The sequence below is a fragment of the Ixodes scapularis genome, unplaced genomic scaffold, assembly GCF_016920785.2.
Source record: "Ixodes scapularis isolate PalLabHiFi unplaced genomic scaffold, ASM1692078v2 PGA_scaffold9__187_contigs__length_104089568, whole genome shotgun sequence".
Classification (NCBI taxonomy): Eukaryota; Metazoa; Arthropoda; class Arachnida; order Ixodida; family Ixodidae; genus Ixodes; species Ixodes scapularis.
Window position 1 is genome coordinate 7,848,302 of NW_024609884.1, and position 17,515 is coordinate 7,865,816.

General features: G+C 43.9%; 1 protein-coding gene across 11 annotated transcripts in view; it reads left to right on the forward strand.

Moving 5' to 3' along the window:
- Positions 1 to 17,515, forward strand: part of LOC8041779 (katanin p80 WD40 repeat-containing subunit B1) — a 172,747-nt gene that overhangs the window by 100,611 nt on the left and 54,621 nt on the right. For 3 of the 11 annotated variants that reach the window (XM_040499184.2, XM_029991423.4, XM_042287101.1), the window contains 9 exons: positions 767 to 808; positions 2,367 to 2,450; positions 4,892 to 5,079; positions 5,158 to 5,308; positions 6,997 to 7,127; positions 7,947 to 8,000; positions 9,946 to 10,064; positions 15,682 to 15,729; positions 16,672 to 16,918. In XM_040499184.2, the coding sequence (XP_040355118.1) occupies positions 767 to 808; positions 2,367 to 2,450; positions 4,892 to 5,079; positions 5,158 to 5,308; positions 6,997 to 7,127; positions 7,947 to 8,000; positions 9,946 to 10,064; positions 15,682 to 15,729; positions 16,672 to 16,918 (1,064 nt within the window). Of the gene's footprint in view, positions 1 to 766; positions 809 to 2,366; positions 2,451 to 4,891; positions 5,309 to 6,996; positions 7,128 to 7,946; positions 8,001 to 9,945; positions 10,065 to 11,198; positions 11,226 to 15,681; positions 15,730 to 16,671; positions 16,919 to 17,515 lie in introns of all 11 variants that reach the window. The other 8 variants (XM_029991416.4, XM_029991418.4, XM_042287097.1 and 5 more) reach the window with 4 other exon arrangements.

The following is a 17,515-nucleotide window of genomic DNA, read 5'->3' on the forward strand; positions in this document are numbered from 1 at the left end:
CACAGGTATCCTTAGTCTCTTCACACCCAAGTGTGAGCACATGTTTATGATAGTGTTACTCAAACTTTTTGTCTTTGTGGACCATAACTGTCTGAAGGGGTGGGGGTCATTTGCAGATTCCCATGAATACTTTCCTACTGACTATAACCCCAGTGGCGTATGAAAAAAAAGAAAGGCAAGCATGCAAGAATCCAAAAACAATATACAAGTATATAGTTTCCCACAGACAATATCTTTACGTATTCATTCAAAGTAATCATGTCCGATTGGTTCAAGACTGGCACCCACACACACCTGAGCGCTTTCTCCAAAAAAGAGGATATAAGAACACACTCTTATCTAGAAGCCAGCAAAAAGGCATTGTGAGAACTCTATAGCTACAGAGATTCCCAGTCCAATAATTTTAACCCTCTTCATTGCCTCACATGTCCCTGTTGGAGTGATTCTCGAATGAGTGTGAATCTCCATGGATGCTGCCACGGACAATAGTTTGGGAGCGTCTCATCTGTCGCTTACAATGTATAGAAATTCTTCGGACATCTTAACTGCTATTATCAAATAACATTGAATCTTTTGGAGTTTGGCATGGTCCTTTAATCCCCCTGATAATGTCAAACTAACACTGAACTCTCAAAACATGTTTGTTCCAAATTGCCTCAATAGGACACGTGTGTCCTATTGAGGCATTGAAGAAAAAATGTTTCTTTGGGAGTCAGTGTTCCTTGAAGGTAGCAAAATGCTCATGTCATCTCATTCATGTTTGCAGCTTTGGGACACAAGAAAAAAAGGATGCATATTTACCTATCAGGTGAGTTTTGTTTGTTTTCTTGGTCTGTAAAGTTTGTGTTCAACAATTTATTTTCACAAACTATGCATACTTGCTTATGGAGCAGCAGTGTTTTGTGACAGGGTTCAAAAACCCTGAGAGGGATCAAAAAGATGGTCAGTGCAACCTAAGTTCAGGGTCTTTAATTGCATCATTACTGGACCAGTTTACCCGCATGCTTTGCTTACTTTAAAGGACACATGCAAAGGAAAAAAACATTTTTTTTAGACAGCTTAGATGGAAAAAGGATGTCATAAAACGATTTTACAACGAAGAAACAAAATTTTTAGAGCTATATTTACGGCGCTATACGAATTTGTAGTTGGCGATCGCGGGAGCCGCCGCTGGTCACGTGGTAGGCCCGCGCGCCGCCGCGCTGCGTCGCCGCCGCACGCTGAGCGTTGTGCGAACGCCGCTTCAACGCGTTTCTCCAAGCCGCCGTCGCCACCGCCGCACAAGTTTGTCTGCTTCGGGGCGCCGCCGCCGTCGTCTGACCGGCGCACAGGTCTATCACGTCTGCCTGCGCTTTTTCAGGAGTTTCCTTTGGGCTCTAAAAGTTACTTATTCGTCTTGGTTTTTTGTTATACTTCAAAAAAAGATGAATAAGTTACTTTTAGAGGCCACAGGAAGCTTCCGAAAGAGCGCAAGCACCACGTGATAAATAAAGACCAGTCACGTGATAAATACGGACCACTTTTCCGCGGTGCCCGCGGGCGCCAACTACAAATTCGTTTTGCGCTGTAAATACAGCTCTAAAAAATTTTTTTTCTTCGTTGTAAAATCGTTTTATGGCGTCTTTTTTCCATCTAAGCCATTTTTAAAAAAAATGTTTTTTTCCTTTGCATGTGTCCTTTAAGTGTTTTCTGCCTTACTGTTGTCAGTTCATTATGCAATCCACACATTCAATGTGCAAAATGTGAATTCATTACGCTTTTGGGGGGGAGTCTCAAGAATGCCCATTTCCACGCATCTTTTCTGAATCACAGAGACCATTTCCGCACATATGATGGTCTTTTCACAAGGTTCTTGCGAAATTAGTATTTAGAGGAGTTAAGAAACAAAGAAGATGAGCCTTTTGCTTAAGTTACTTTTATTTATACTTGTATGATGTTCCTTTTTCCATTTTATTGTTCGATAAAATTTCAGCGTGCCGTAATATCCCGAGAGGTAGCCCACCTAAAATCGACAGCAAATCAGATGAAAATAAGGAGTGGGCTAACTTTTGGTGTGCAATAAAAAAAAGTTTAAAAAGTGCTAGTTTTAGATTCCGTCACTTGCGAAACTTGTGATTGCAGGGAGGGGCAATGAACCAAAGACGACTGGCCTTCCAAGCCAGCAATGTTCGCTCTTGTCTTGGCTAACTAACACAATTTCTGTCGAGGTGGCCAGTGCCCTGCAATTACTAGAAGTAGACTTTCTTACGGTGTGCTTGAAGAAATATCAAATCATGCCAAAAATAGGTGTGGGTTATTTTTTGGGGGTCTCTCTGGATATTATGGTAGCTTTTATTTCTTCATTTAGTTTGTCTGAATTTTTACAGGGCCACACCAAATGTGTCAACAGCTTGAAATTTAGCCCGGACGGCCGGTGGATTGCATCAGGGAGTGACGATGGCAGTGTCAAGGTATGTCAACGGCAGGGAGTAGAACCGGTCATCGTTCCAGTTCGGTTCGGGTTCATAACTTTGCATTTTGTTCCGGTTCGGTTCCGGTTCAGTGACGAATTCGAAATAACTGTTCGGTTAATGGTTCCGCCAACTGCGAACCAGTTCAAACTGGTAGACAAAATGTGTTCAGCGTGGCATCATCTGCATTAAAAGAGAATATCATCAGAAGCCGTGCTGCAGAAACAAGGACAGCAAAACAAATGGACCTTTTATCGCAAACATCATTTTGTGCAAATTATGTGGTCATGCAGTGCTTAGAAACAGTACCAAAGTGTAGTACAGTCATGTCTTGTTAATACGGATACCCCGCTATGTGGACTCAATTTTCGGGAAATACGTGCATTTTTGTCTCGTTATTATTGACAACTCACATTATGGACGATTTTTTGGGGGAGCGGAGGTGTCCATATTAATGAGACATCACTACTCACATGTGAAGTCATTCAGCCGGCACGCACAGTGACACCGTGACAATAGCATGGATCGTACTCGCAAACTACCCACTCCGCACACCCAAACGCCTTGCTTGAACGACTGAGTTCAAGAGGAGAAAGACAGTAAAAAGCAATCTAAAAATAATTAAAAAAGAAAAAAAATTTAATACAAAGACTGCTTACTTGTAGGAATGCGAAGCATTATTGTCCCGCGGGTGAAATGTTTTCGATTAATGTTTCTACACATATTAAAGTTGTTTCTGCCGGTATTGTATTTGGTGTGTGTGGTTGTTTGCTTATCCGTTGGCCACCAGACCGCAAACTTTCGAACCCTCATGCTGCATGTGGTGGGTAGCATGACGTAGACGTAGTTGTTGTTCAAAGTGACGTTTATACTCGGCCTCTCGTTTTCAAAATTCTTGATCCTGTTGACGCTTCTGACGCGTAGCTTCGGCCTCTCGTTTTCTCAGCTCTGCATCCACGTTTCGTCTTTCATGTTCTAAACTTCCATGACGAGCACGGCGTGACTTCTGAGACGGTACATTGGTTACTTTCGTTGCCTGCCTCTTCGCTCGCCTTGCCGGATTGATCTTCTCCCTTGCTTCCTCGGCTGTGGCTTATTTGCGTAGGCGGCCACATTTGCCTGCGGAAGCCGCCGTAGATCTAGGCGCTGCTGCCGATGTCGAGGCCGTAGATGTAGGTGCGGTCACCTCACAGTTCATCGCACAAAGCACACAACGAGCACGAATGAAGTCAGAAGCGCAACTGACGCGCCGGAGGCAGCGCGCCACGTCTTCTTTTGTGCTTTTCTTTGTGTTTTATTTTTTAGGCGCGTCCGCTTTGACCTTGGGCGGTGCGTGCTTGATGACATATTTTTATGGCCATCTTTCGGGCACAACGTCGACATCGCCTTTTCCCGTAATGGGACTTATAAGGCTTTCGGCTTAAAAATTCTTTAAATAGCTTTTAGGTGTATTGGGGTCCTGGCGACCGGCACCACAGTGTCGGTTGCACTTACCGCGGCTTCGCCTCCTGGTGCCTCCTAATTTTGCCACCGCGGAACAAACGGGCCAACACCGGTCAAATTTTTTTTTTTAATTTTGATGTTTATGTTTGCTTTTTTTTCCCTTGAGGATTACTGCTTAGCAGCAAAAACACACTCAAAGAATAGCTCTCGAGCCTCTTGGCATAGCCAGATATTCTTTATTTCACCTCATGGTGTTCTTTGATGGAAGCTACGAGCTACCCGTGCCAATCCACAGCTCGTAGCTTGTCACGTGACTTTGCGCTCCCAGCGTCGCAACACCCAACCGGAGGGGCACGTGACACCCTCTGAGCTGCGGATTGGCTCGGGTGGCTTATAGCGTCCTTTGCGGTTCGTGGTAAGGTGAAATGATCTGTAAAAGTGTACGCCACCGCGTCGACTCACCGACGCCAAGTCATGCTGAACATAGACGTAAAATATTTTGTTTGTTTCATTATTATTGAGTTGCCTTCACGTCGCCGCCGTTTGTTTAGCCAAAACTGCGCTGCTGATGCCACCGTCGCAAGTATTTAATTGACTTCGCGCATCCTTCTGCAAGAATTAAGGTGTGCCGCACATTTTATTACGCCAAACCGTTTTCCAATGAACTGGTAACCGCCACATGAGATTATGGTTCTGTTCTGATACGAGTTCAATATTAAATGCTTGATTTCGGTTCCAGTTCCGGTTCGGTAAAAAATAACGGTTTTGCTACGATTTTTGGTTAGAGTTTGGTTCGACACCTTTGTCAAGGGTGCCAAAAGTGGTTATCTGAAACTAAACTTCATGAAATGACACCTAAATCCTAATCCTAGGTAAGAGTGCACCCACATAAAAAAGAGGAGGAAAGCATATGCTGCGTGGAATAATTAGATTCAGAGTGTACTTCTTTCTGGGGCAGTCCCTTTAAGTTTGGGCGGGTTGATTGTGTGTGCCTGCAGCTGTGGGACCTGTCCGTGGGCAAGGTGCTGTTTGAGTTCCAAGACCACTGCGGTCCCGTGAACGACGTAGACTTTCACCCCAACGAGTTTCTTCTGGCGAGCGGCAGCTCGGACTGCACAGTCAAGTTCTGGGACCTGGAGAGCTTCCAGCTAGTCTCCTCCACTGGTGCCGGCTCAGGGACAGTGAGGTATGGGCGATTTGGTGGGACGCTGGCCAGTCGGGTTCAGGAACGAGTCATCATGCTCTCCTTGCGTGCTGCTTTCAGGTGCGTGTTCTTCAACCCGGACGGAGCCTGTCTCTTCAGTGGTGCCGAGGACTTGCTGGAGGTGTACGACTGGGAACCTATCAAGACCTGCGACACTCTGGTCATGGGCTGGAACGGAGTGGCCGACATTTCTGTCTCGCACAATCAACTGGTGGGTGTTTGGCGTCGCTTCGGGATGCTCGATGTCATTTTGAGCAGCGTTTTTCTTTCGATATTTGGCGTGTTCGTAGGGTGTGAGTGAAGTTGGACTACGGGAGAATAGATTTTGCTGAGTTCCCGATTTTCTCAAATTGCTAAAGGCACAAATTTGAATAATGGGCTGCTCAAGTGCCAGAAACTTTATTTGCCCCGGTGAGTGAATCAATCCTGCATCCCGGGCAACTATGGCACATGAGGCCAACACTGACCTCGTGAAACCTAATACAAATCCTTCTGGTGGTGAAAAAGTCTGTATCAGTGATTTCATCTCAGAGAGAGGAATATTGGATGTTTGTTTGGGGAAAATGGTTCCATCTAAATTTAGGCATGGCAGTTAGGGTTCTATTCTTTAATGCTGATAAAAAGAAATAGCATATATTTTGTGGCCACTTTTAAAACAAAAAGGCCTTCACCACAGGTTTGATGGATATTCTTTCTCATATTGTAATGATCAGGGTGGAAGCTAACATTTCTTTTGGCTACAGGGGTTACTTTTTTAACTCCTTACCATTTGTAATTTATTAACAGATGTCAAATGGAACCTTGTTTCGTTTGTGAATCGGAATCAAAATTTATTCCATTATAATGACCAGTTGGAAGGCAAGTGGAACCACTTGCCTTTAGGTGGTCTTCAGACCATGACCACTTGGAAAGCAACTGGAACCACTTTCTTCAAAGTGTTTTTCTGACTATGACCACTTGGGAGGCAAGGGGAACCACTTACTACAAAGTTGTTCTCTGACCATGACCACTTGGAAGGCAAATGGAACAACTTACTTTAAAGTGGTTTTCTGACCATGACCACTTGTAAAGCGAGTGGAACCACTTGTAGTTCCAACTGGAACCGCCTAAAACCAAAGTGGTCCTCAACTGGAACCACTTGCTGGCAAGTGGTACCACTTGTAATACCACTTTGGATTTTCACCTGGGAGGCAGTGCAATACCCGTTGCTCGGCGCTCGGGGAAGCGCGAGGCCGCATCCCCCCTGAAATGTAGCGTTTGAACCATGAAACCGAAATCCCTTGGGCCGCCATTTTGCCTGAGAGTATATTTCATATTTCTCCTACCATCGTCCTATAATCAGTCACTTCTGTCCATTGATGAGTTTCATCTTCGAAGTTCAAATGTCGCTCGCACTTCTATCTGCACTTGTTAGAGACTGCCTGTGGGACTTATACGCTTGTGTTGTGTCTTGACATTATTTTCGTTTGGTTTCATGTGTACGTTTGGAAGTATAAGTTTACCTCATGTTTAAATATTTGTTTCGAAACTCTCGTTAATTGATTTTGTGACGAACAAATAAATGTGTTCCATCTCATATTTGTGTTTCATTCTATTAATTCTGTTACATCAAAATAAATGTTACATTTAAGGCGTGCATTTGATTTCGCTACACTCGGGACATAGACGTTATCACGCCTAAAGACTCATGGCCGTGGCATACACTCAACCCATTTTTCTTTCAAAATTTTGTTGGAGCTAGTAAGGGTTACAACTTTAAGTCATAGTTAGGGTGACTACTTTACATAATATTATACTTAATTTCAGCATTGATTGAATGTAGTATGTTTTGTCTCTACCTTTTTTTATGAGCACAAATGAAGTAATAACTCGTTGCTTCTTCTCTTTCTTTTTTTTCAGATTGCTGGTGCCTTTTCTCTAACAAATGTTGCTGTCTATGTGATAGACTTGAAAAGGGTCCAACCAATGGGAAAGTTTCCAAGCAATTCATCTGAGCCTCAGTACATCAGCAAAAGTCCCTTCAAAACAGGGTTTGTTGATAGCACAGTTTTATTTAATTAATGGGACTCGATTGCATAAACCCTGTGCGCCTCAAACTCTGTAACGCATTGCATACTTTTTTTTTTCATAAAACATAGCATAAACTTAAATTTAAAGTCGGCAATCTGCACAAAAATATAAGGAAACATTCAGGTGACCTCCAAACGTTTTGTTGCTTTCACTATTAATTTTTGGTCATCTGATGTGTCTGTTCAGTAGTTGTTCACTATAATGTGCTGTCGGAAATATTGAGGAAGGTAGAGAGCAAAAAACATGTTTGCTTCCTTCAATTTTTGTGGAAATTGATGATTTTAAATCATATTTCTGAGTTATGAGAGCAGTGGTATGACACATTATTGGAAATGGTAGAGCGCTCATCACTTCCAAATGAAAGCTTCTGTAATTCTTCATTAGCTAAAGTGGATTTCTGCATTGTGGCCATGTGGCATTTTCCTGCACTTGCAGACGTAGTTCATCTTTTTGTTTTCCTGAGAAAGTAGAGCCTTCCTAGGTGAAAATTCAAAACAACAAAATAACCTGAAGAGGGGCAGAACAATAGTGATAGCGCTGCCATCTGCAAGGGTGTGAGCGAAACAAGCTCCGAAGCACGAGCCGGACTTTTGGTCAGGTTTTCTGATCTGTAATGGAGGGCACGAGTAACACTTGTAATTAGTAGCCAAGGGGTTAACTTAATACTACTTGCTTCAGCAGGTGCACTTTGTATATATGTATCTTTCATGGCTTCATATGAAAGATGTGGAAGAACTCAGGTGTGCATTTTATTATCTAATGTCCTTATTTTTCAATAGGTCCCATGCAAGAAGAAGTTTCTCAAAAGATAAACGGGTTTCGGAAGAGTTCCAGTAAGTTGATATGAACATTTTTTTACAGAGTTTTGCATTGACTGTATTTTATACAGCTGCTTCAATATATCTTGCATGTCAACTGGTTAAAACTTTTAACCAAAATTATTCGGACCATGCCCTCTATTTACACTGTACATTCTGCTCTTTCTATCACCTTGTGTTGGCGAGAAGTGTTTTATTTGGAAAATCAAAATTTGTTTACAATTGGCCTCTGCTTATTGATGAAGCTTCTAAGCTATTGTGGCCATCTGAAGTAGAAAACACTTGAACCATGTCTGGTGTCCAGGCAGAACAAATTTTATGTTTTTTGGACCTTGTTGTCCGTGTCACATGCTGCATGTCTTCGAGCCTTGGAGGAGCATTGTCTGCTCAAACTCTCTACATGCCAGGGTTTTAGAAAGCCTGTGTCGTCTATAAGTTCAGTCTTTATGTTTCACGAGGAAGGTCCGGCTCACAATTCGATGTGGGCCAGTGACAACACGCGCTGGTCGTTTTTGAAGGCAGCGTCCTTGTGTCCCCTATAAAAGTGCTACACTTGCTTCTCTTGTGCGAGCTTTGTGTGTTGGTGGTTCACTTACCAGCTTAGGTTGGGTAATCATGAACGATGACTGAATAATTCGAGGCATTGCGTAGATCACCCAGCTCCCGGTGGTCATAAACGACATCAAGAGGTAATACTGAATCACATCCGTGTACCAGGAAAATAGATGTGTCGTGAACTGTGTCTTGGAGGTCGGTGTGCTGGATGCCATGTTGGAGGAGTGCTGGATGCCATGTTGAAATTACAGTGAAGATGAATATGCCCTCATCTCAATGCCGCAGTCAGTGATGATCACCACCAGGCAGCCACCCTTTAAGATTGTTTAACGTTTGGCATACTTCTGGCACCTCGAGCAGTTCAATGTTCCACAGTAGCTTAGCCTCCACAAACATCATAGATGGCGGCATGGATGTATTCATAACCCCGGTACCTCTTGAATCGTCTAGGAATATCTGGCTCCGCCGTGTGGAACGAATAGACTTCTATCGGTCGCAGGAGTCCGAGGAGTGCTGCAGATGTCGGTGCATGACAGTGTGTGTGAATAGAGGTACATATTTGTTTAGTGAGAATGCACTTTCAGGGTCGGCAGCTTCTAAAACAGCGGCACATGTGGAGTCGGAGTGGGTGGCGCTCCACCGAGGCTGGGGAGATGGGGCGCGTGACACTTGGTGCATGACGTCTAGTGCAAGACTCGACAAAAATAAAGGCAGTTCCGCCTTGACGAGGCTGAAGTGACTTCCTTCTGAGCTAAGAACTCTTGTTCTCCATCGACCGCCTCAGATCCTCACAGCCATGTTTTCTCATTGTAGACGACGTGTGTGTGAAACTAGCAGAGAAAGTAAATGGACTCACTTCTTTTGCTTAGCCTAGAAACCGAAAATTATATTTCTAGTCAACTTTATAAACAGGTCATGAAAATTCAAGCTTATTATTTTTTATTTTATTAATGAAGCCTCGAAACTGTCTCTGGCTACAAATGCCTTTTGGCTGTGCCCAGGATGGCTCCGCGACATTGCAGGGTACTGCGTGTCCTTGCTATCTTGCTGCATGCTCTTTCTGTCTCTAACAGTGTAGAGGAGGAACTGCCAAAAATATTCAAAGCCGACTTGGAGCCGCTTTTCGGGCCTGCCTTTGTGTGGCAGGGAAATGAAACTGAGAATATCAAATTCCCCAATTCCTCTCTGATTCTGTAACAAAGCTTCTTCCATTTAATTTTTTAATTTTTGCACATTGATTGAAATTATACAAACTGCCACATTGAAATCGGACGGAAGTGCAAGTCTGTTTGGTTGTAGTGGCCTTTGGTGTGTTGAGCAGCATTTTTGTTGGGTCAAAGTGCAATCCGTCATATTTGTCATCCTTAACTTATTACTACTAACTGCGTGATTTTGTTTCCTTCAGAGTAATGCACACAAAGCCTGTGGACGACGCAGACCCTTTTCTATTGGAAGCGGAGCCAGGAGATGCAGATATAAAGGACTTAGGAGACTACAACAAAATATTTCACCCATCACAAGAATGTGAGTGTGTCTGTGATACTTCGATCTGACAAACGAATTTCAGTAAGCTTTGAAGAGCACTGTACTTTTTTCTCTGCAGTTTATTTTAAGCTGTTCATTCCTCTACATATCGTAAACAAAACAAGCAGTAGTACATTTTTGGTGCTCTAATAAATGGGTATATACTAGTACAGAATGTAAAACAGCCTTAAAGGGAGATAATAATATATTCAAAACAAAGCCTCCAAAAATTCACACTTGTGTTTAGTTGTGTTCATAATCTGGAAAATAACAGTGTTTTGGGATGTTTTTAAAGTCTGCAAATCTTGGACGCATAAAAACTAGCTACAGCATCAGCAGTGGTCATTATGCTTAGTTTGCTTTACACTGCCACTAATGTTACCTTACTTGGAGCAAAAAACGAGGGTGTGTTGACGGAGAAATACCTTCAGCGTTTGCACATAACTTTATTGGCTGTAGGTTGTTAATCCAAATCGGGAACAGAGTGTAGCGCAGTGGCGTAGCCAGAAGGGTGGAAGAGGAGGAGGGAGTGAGGGAAGGAGGGAGGGGGGCTTTGGGGACTTCGCTTCTCCCCCCAAAATCCAGCCGACCCTATAGACATTTGCAAGTACGGCCTCTGGGTGCCGCCATCTTGCAGCTAGTGTGGGTAGATCGTCTGATAGTAAAGCATTGCCTTTACCGTGCCCACCCGGCCTCTGCAATGCTTGATTATCAGACGATCTACCCACACCAGCAGCAAGATGGCGGCGCCCAGAGGCTGTACTTGCAAACGTCGTTATAATACACATGCATTTACATTCCCCCGCACCCCAAGTCGTGGACATCCTAGGACTTTTGCACCCCTCGGAAAAAATTTCCTGGCTATGCCACTGGTGAAAATTGCTTACATTTTTTTGTAAAAGTTCTCTAAAGCAGTATTACAACAGAATGCAGCCGTCTTTTAGGGTTTTAGACATAGAATATGTAAGCTTATTTACAGAGCATTTCTGACTAAATTGGCTCTAGTATAACAATCTCAACTGTGCCCAAATCAGTAGCTTCGCCTTGCACAGTTGCAGCTCATTGCAGGTGCTTATGGCTTGGAATGAAAGGTTTCACATTTTTACTAGAATTTTTTCTTCTTTGTTTAAACAGTACTGGAATCTGTGGACAAGAACAAAAGTATGGATTTGAAGTTTTCGTCTGTTGTGTGTTGCTTTTTAATTATTTCTATTGGCAAGAACGCTTCAGCTTTAAACTTTATTCTAATCAAGAGTAAACTAGCATGGCCAGACTGCATGCATTCGCTTAAGCTTTGCATGCAATATGTGTCAATCGTGTTTGGTGTTCTGTTTGGGGGGTATCAGCTACACCAGATTTGGTGCCTATTGGCTGCAGACATTCCACTACAGAAACCTAGAGTACAGTCGACTGGGATACACAGAGCTTTCAAAGATGCCAACCAGTGGAACCTGTAGTGCCAGCTTGTGTGCATTTCCAGTAGCTCTTGCTAGGAGTTGGTGTGTGGGCCAACTTGGACGCTGTTTTGAGCACGGAGTCACTCCCTAGGAAAAATGATACCAGCAGATATTACTTGATTAACAATTACTCAGCCGCTTGGCTAACAGTTCTGGGGAGAGACTTGCTCAAGTGCGTCGGTCGTTTGAAGTGTACCATCGCAATCAAACTTGATTGGAGCAAATGCCAAGCCTACTCTCGGCATGTTTTGGATGTTTTTCTGTCTGCTCATGCACGGATTTGCTCCAATGTCAAGTTATTTCCCTTCTTTCTCTCTCATTATGTCTATATTATACCTTCTGTTCACATAGGTATACCCCAGTGCTATCATACTTCCAAATTTTTCTGCAAATTAAAATTCACTCCCGTGCTCCGCCCAAGTTTGACCGCGTATGTGCTCTATTTTTGTTTGAGCTATTTGGAGGGGCACAAGGTGGTGCTGCTTGTTAATATTAAGGCTCTTTTGCTGGTTGCTTGTATTTGGCTTCCTCCAGTTGGAGCCCTGTGCTAATGCTTCGCGTTTGCCTCATGGGATAAAGTCCGAGTGATTGGCAATTCAGCATTCACATGAATCCTTTCAGTGCTGTAAAGTGTGTGAAAGGTACTGCATCTGTTTTCCATTCGGCAGTCTACAGATAGTGTAAGCGCAAGCCGATATCTCTTCGAGACAGTTCCACTGTGCACATGCTCCTTTCACATGAAAGGCATTCCAAAAGCAGAAGTTAACATTTGCTGTGTTTGGAGAAGTGCAGGCAGAGTTTTCTAATTCAAAGGTCACATTTACAGCACTGAAAGGGCTCGGGTTTTCGCAGTGTATGGATATCCTGGTCGGCTGTACATGTGAAGGTCTTCAATGTGACGTCTGCTTTTTATGCATGAAGGTAGACATTCCATGTTGCTTGCTCAGTTCTGTTAGACACAAACTTCTTGATGAAATGAATTGTGTGCAACCTCGAGTGTAAAAAAGAAAACAAAAGAAATCAAGAACTCCTCACTTTGTTTTTTTAATGTGTGCTAGTATTTTTTTTTAACAAACATGGCTTATGAAATGGCAACTCCACTCAGTCTAAAAATATTTTGGGGTAATGGGTGATTTCGCATTGAGAAGTACTATCACGATCAGTATGACCGGAAGCAGCCCTATGCGTCGCACACAGTACTTGACTCTCGTCGGGTGTTCCACGAAGCTCAAACGTGCTTGGAGTGAAACAGTCTTCAGCCATCGCTGCGCTACTTTGAACTTCCACTCATCTGTTAGTGAGCATCGGTTGGGTGAACAAGGGAACAGCTGACCAATGTCCGCTGGTAGTTGCCGCTAAGCAAGTGTTAGCCGCATCTTTTCGCTCCCTAGAGTTGTATAGCTGCGCATTATGCAGCATAAATCGAGCGCAAACTTTATCGTAGGAAGCTCTGCGTCGCCCCAAGATGTCATCATGCAATCATCGATCCGCTGTCTGGTGATTCGGACGGACGATCACATACGGTGTTTTATATTTGATCGGAAACGAGTGCAAAAATGTTGAAATGGTTGATACAAAAGCGCCAACGCATTTTGGAACTCAGCCTGAGAGAGTATTCGCAGGGCACGATAGTAGTCTTGTGCGAATAGTTGATTTTGAGTTCAAAGCGAATAGTGGTTTTGGCCGAATATTTTTTATTCGAATATCGAATAGTTTTTCCACGCCTTTCACTACCATTAAGATAGCGATTTGGGCCATCTGGTCCTTTGCGCCAAAAAAACACAAGGACGAGGAAGTAGACAGAGTGCTCTTGTCTGTCTACTTCCTCGTCCTTGTGTTTTTTTTGGCGCTTTTTTAGTTGCTTTCACTACCATTGCATAATGCTTAGATGAAAACCCAGCTAAACGTGTGAAGGTTGTTCCACTTATTCATTTATAAGTTAAGTTTAATCTATCTATATTTATGAACTGTGACCTCAGAAGGTCTGGTGTCTTGGGATGACAAGTAAACTACTGATTTGACATAAAATGAATCTTATAAAGGTGGCCAACTATACCCATTTGAGTGAATTTACAAATCTTGCTGTATAAAATATTCATGATTTAATCTCGAGTTAAAAAAAGAATGAATCGCGCATGATGAACGCAGCTTGTAAGGGCCTCTCTGCCTAACATAGTGTACTCTTGCTTAACAGTTTAATTTTGAAATTTTTACTATGATGGAGATATACAGATTCACAAAGTTTCCATTTATTTTCAAATACAGTCGGCACTGGTGTACCATCCCGCTTTGAATGTATGCGTTTCCTCCAAGCACGCGATTACGATATTCCTGCTTTTCCAAGTGTTTATCGCGGCGGGCTACCCCGTTGAGTGCGCTTCTTACCGAGCACCGATGTAATGCAGAGAAGCAACACTCGCGAAGCTCGCGTCTGCGGGTATTGCTTTTCCGCAGCGCACCGGTGCTTGGTAAGAAGCGCACTCAACGGGGCTAACCCGCCGCAATCAACACTTCGAAAAACACGATAGTGCAGTTGTTCTCGAAGCGAATATCGAATAGTGTATTATTCGGAACTACTATTCGCAATTTCGAATATTTGCGCAGCTCTAGACGATATCAGACATAAGAGGGCAGTTGTTGGTGACTGCAGATTGGGTAATTCAAGCTTATGGAGATCAAGGTCTCAGCACAGAAGGCATCTCTGAGTGACAACAAACGAGGAGGATCACCAGCTCGTTGCAGCTGTAGCGGTAAACCCCTTCCACTTGGTGCGAGAGATTTAACGCCTCGGGGCACTATGAGCCTGGCTTGTTCCGATTCGGAAAAAAAAACCTACCGCTACAGCCACAACATTCTAGGGGTCGTGGCTAACAGTGTAAACTGTTGTGTGGCGTATCCCTTGGTTGTGATCTCTTTGTGATGTAATTGAATTTCCAGTCGCATAACTGTCTTGTTGTGGCTGAAATCACTTTCTGCGTATACTCTTTCGGTGAAGTTCTCAGATTTGTTTTCTTCTTGTAACAATGAGATTGCCTTGTCGGAGTTTTGTGTTACAAGAAATTTAAACATAAAGTTGAGGCCTCGTAAGCAGTACATTTGGTTACAAGTTCCATTAAATGTTTGGTCGGTGAGACGAAAAAGTAAAATATGACTCAATGCTGGCCACCCAAGGACATTTGAAGATGTTAATTTTTACGATACACATGTGAAGTGAATGGAATTAATAGAACGAAAACCAGTCTACAGCATTATTTGTAAATAGATTTCGAAAACAAAATTGAAGCTTTTTTTTCATCAGTTGATGCCTAATTCACGTGGAGAATATGAAGTGCACATCGCCCGGGAATTACCGTGTTAATAGCAGATGAATGGAAACAGATGGCAGTGCACTGATTTCTGAAAGCTGTGTATATCGACCTCAGTGCACATTTAAGCTTCGCGGAGCATCCGACGGGAGGCGCTGGTAGTATCGTGCGACACATGTAGGGGTGTTCCAAGTCATGTTGATTGTGATATATTATGTTGCAGGTTAAGAAAAGCAGTATGAGCTCCTCCCACAAGGCCCTTTACTCTTTCAACCTCAGCAGAGCAAACGCTGGAAAGGAGGAGAGTGGACTTGCCTCCTCTCCTTTCTAATCTTCAACATTCGCTCTATGCGGAGTGCAAGTTCGTCTGCTTCTTTAGCAGGGGTTGTGGTTACGTCAGAATGCCGAGCTCTGATTGGCTCTAATTGAAGGATAGAGGGTACACCTCAATGGCAGCTTGCATTGAGGTCTACCTGCTATCCTTCAATCAGAGCCAATCGGAGCTTGGCGTTCTGACGTCGCCACAACGCCTGCAAAACAAGCAGACGAACTTGCGCTTTGCATTGAAGTGGAAGGAGTAAAAGGCTTTGTCAGAGGAGCTTCTCCTGCTTTTCTCAACAGGCAACAAACTATGGTACATTACTAATGGACAGCTGTACACCAGTTGTCTTCCAAACATTTTATATTTTTCGTGCAGTCTTGCTTTAACATGATCATGAACCAATATCGAAACTTTGTGTGCAGTAAGCAACATTGGCATTTCGTTGACAATGACATGGGTACCGACGTGGTACAGACAGCCGTTTTCGGTCCTTGTTTTGTCATTAACTCCCCCTCATTTTTGTTTCACTTCAGTGTCACGTACTCCACCGAAGGACAACCCCTTCCCAGCCCCCCCAGAGGGTAGGCTTGGTTCTGTTGTTTTGTCTTGTGTTCGTTATTTTCCCTCGTGTTTCCCGTCCCGGTAGTCCTCCATAGGAGCTGCTCTTTGTGGAGCTTCCTTCATCGTCCTACTCCGTTCCTCGAGGCAATCTAATGCCATCCTTGCTGGTTAGACTTTCTTCACTTCCACCCCACACCCAACTAACATTGAAATTTGGAACGCATTTGCATTTGTCAGTGTGAATGCTCCCTTCTTTGCAATGCAACTATGACTTCTCAACTCTTCAGAATGAAAAAAATTTTCAGATATCATTTCTTTCTAATATTCTGTTTGTTGAAAAGGAGTACCGCCACTCTGTGGCTTCCATGAGACTCCTTTTCAAGTTAGCAGCCTCAGCCACCTTTGAGTTATGCTTCGACTTTCTCATCACTATGCTAGGATTGTCAATGGCATGTCGGAAGGCTCGGTAATTTTCTTTCAACACAGATGAAATAGTGCTAAAGTTAGATTTGCGTGACAGATGCAACTTAAGGCTGCAGGCAGCTAGTCCGTAGTTTCCTCTCCTTTCTTTAAGGGCTTCCTTCATCTTTCCAAAGACGTCCGATGAATATCTGTCTACCTGTGCATGCACCCAGGGTCTTCGCCTTCTATGCTGAAAGCTCGTATGTGTCCTCAAACACTAAGGTTGTACTTTTCGATTCTTGCTAAAGTGACATTGGAGCATGTTTCTCTAGTAAGAGACAGGCCTAGCTGTATGCCTCCTTAAAAAGACAAGCACACTAATGCATGCCTGTCTTTTTAAAGCCTGCCCTCTCACCATTTTTTTGCTTAAACTTTGTCTTGTTTGCTTTCTCTCGACTCTTTTTCCTAATCTGATTCTATGTTGCGTCTTTTCCTGAGGGTGCTTGCAACTCTTTGGAGCCTGATGGCACTTGCGAGTCACCTAGCTGCTTCTATTGCAGACATGATGAAGACACTGGCCACAGAGCCGCAGAGCAGCAAAGTGGTCCGTCTCTCGGGTGCCTCGAACCCAGGCGTGTTGACGGAGCGACCAAGGGGCAATGTGAAGGAAGTGCGCCAGCTTAGCGTAACCACCCGTGTCACGACGGTCGACACGTCCTTCACTGCGCGAGCACGGGGATCCTTGGTAGGTTCGGGCGCCCTCCTACCTCCCGAACCTGCGCAGAGCATCATGGCTGCGGTGCCTGGGTGAGGTTTATCTCTTATAAAGTGATAGATACATGTACGTGAACCTTCTACCAACCTTTTTTCGCTCGCTTTGGTCGTGCTCTAGCAAGCAAGACCATTAAAGGGCAACTCCGGCCAAAGTTCAAAAGCGAACAAATTACTGGTATCGCTTTAGTGACACAAAATACGACCCCAGCCAAAATATTACGTCAAGGGGACGCCACATTCCCAACTAATGCCAATAATAAAATTACGACCCGCTGCGAGCAGCCGCCCCTTAGCGGGCCGCCAGCGGGTCACTGATCGCTAAAGCAACCGGAGTTGCCCTTTAAAGAGAGTGTCAGTAACAGAGCGAGTTTCGTTGCTAATGTTCTCTCCTGTGGCTGATTCTCCCTCCCATGTGATGTACTAGCGCACGCAACCAATGGCGTAATGCTGTGCGAAGGGGGGGGGGGGGGGGTAGCAGTGTGCTAACACTCCCCTCTGTATGGGAGCTGTGGTAGGCTAGGAATAGCGTGCTATCCAGTAGGCGCAGAGGCATTTCACAGTCAGAGTGCATATGTGGCTGCATTTCAGAGAAAACTATGCAATTCCTCCAGAGAAAAGGTGCATGGATGA